This window comes from Bison bison, unplaced genomic scaffold, assembly GCF_000754665.1.
Source record: "Bison bison bison isolate TAMUID 2011002044 unplaced genomic scaffold, Bison_UMD1.0 scf7180017864471, whole genome shotgun sequence".
Classification (NCBI taxonomy): Eukaryota; Metazoa; Chordata; class Mammalia; order Artiodactyla; family Bovidae; genus Bison; species Bison bison.
In genome coordinates this window covers 30,255,803-30,257,299 of record NW_011495032.1, presented here as the reverse complement: position 1 = coordinate 30,257,299, position 1,497 = coordinate 30,255,803, and the positions used below count along the sequence as shown (strand labels likewise).

General features: G+C 65.5%; 1 protein-coding gene across 1 annotated transcript in view; it reads left to right on the top strand.

Annotated features, from left to right (window-relative positions):
• Window positions 1-2: 2 nt before the first annotated feature.
• The window catches only part of FZD5 (frizzled class receptor 5), a gene marked incomplete at its 5' end in the record, with an annotated part of 6,176 nt that continues 4,681 nt past the window's right edge, over window positions 3-1,497 (top strand). Inside the window, one exon of the mRNA XM_010861281.1 lies at window positions 3-1,497. Within this exon, the coding sequence (XP_010859583.1) occupies window positions 3-1,497 (1,495 nt within the window).

Sequence of the window (1,497 nt, the reverse complement as noted above, 5' to 3'; positions counted from 1 at the left end):
TGTGCCGCGGCATCGGCTACAACCTGACGCACATGCCCAACCAGTTCAACCACGACACGCAGGACGAGGCGGGCCTGGAGGTGCACCAGTTTTGGCCGCTGGTGGAGATCCACTGCTCTCCGGACCTGCGTTTTTTCCTGTGCTCCATGTACACGCCCATCTGCCTGCCGGACTACCACAAGCCGCTGCCGCCCTGCCGCTCGGTGTGCGAGCGCGCCAAAGCCGGCTGCTCCCCGCTCATGCGCCAGTACGGCTTTGCCTGGCCGGAACGCATGAGCTGCGACCGCCTCCCGGTGCTGGGCCGCGACGCCGAGGTCCTGTGCATGGATTACAACCGCAGCGAGGCCACCACGGCTCCCCCCAGGCCCTTCCCGGTCAAGCCCACACTCTCGGGCCTGCCGGGGTCGCCGGCCTCAGGGAACGACTGCGCCGCCGGGGGCCCGTCGGTGTGCAAGTGCCGCGAGCCCTTCGTGCCCATTCTGAAGGAGTCACACCCGCTTTACAACAAGGTGCGGACGGGCCAGGTCCCCAACTGCGCGGTGCCCTGCTACCAGCCGTCCTTCAGCCCCGACGAGCGCACGTTCGCCACCTTCTGGATCGGCCTGTGGTCTGTGCTGTGCTTCATCGCCACCTCCACCACGGTGGCCACCTTCCTCATAGACATGGAACGCTTCCGCTACCCGGAGCGCCCCATCATTTTCCTGTCAGCCTGCTACCTTTGCGTGTCGCTGGGCTTCCTGGTGCGCCTGGTCGTGGGCCATGCTAGCGTCGCCTGCAGCCGCGAGCACAGCCACATCCACTACGAGACAACGGGCCCTGCGCTATGCACTGTCGTCTTCCTGCTGGTCTACTTCTTTGGCATGGCCAGCTCCATCTGGTGGGTCATCCTATCGCTCACCTGGTTCTTGGCGGCCGGCATGAAGTGGGGCAACGAGGCCATCGCGGGCTACGCGCAGTACTTCCACCTGGCCGCGTGGCTCATCCCCAGCGTCAAGTCCATCACCGCGCTGGCCCTGAGCTCCGTGGACGGGGACCCGGTGGCCGGCATCTGCTACGTGGGGAACCAGAACCTGAACTCGCTGCGCGGCTTCGTGCTGGGCCCGCTGGTGTTGTACCTGCTGGTGGGCACGCTCTTCCTCCTGGCGGGCTTCGTGTCACTCTTCCGCATTCGCAGCGTCATCAAGCAGGGCGGCACCAAGACGGACAAGCTGGAGAAGCTCATGATCCGCATCGGCATCTTCACGCTGCTCTACACGGTGCCCGCCAGCATCGTGGTGGCCTGCTACCTGTACGAACAGCACTATCGCGAGAGCTGGGAGGCCGCGCTCACGTGCGCGTGCCCGGGCCCGGACTCCGGCCAGCCGCGCGCCAAGCCCGAGTACTGGGTGCTCATGCTTAAGTATTTCATGTGCCTCGTGGTGGGCATCACGTCAGGCGTCTGGATTTGGTCCGGCAAGACTGTGGAGTCATGGCGACGCTTCACCAGCCGCTGCTGCT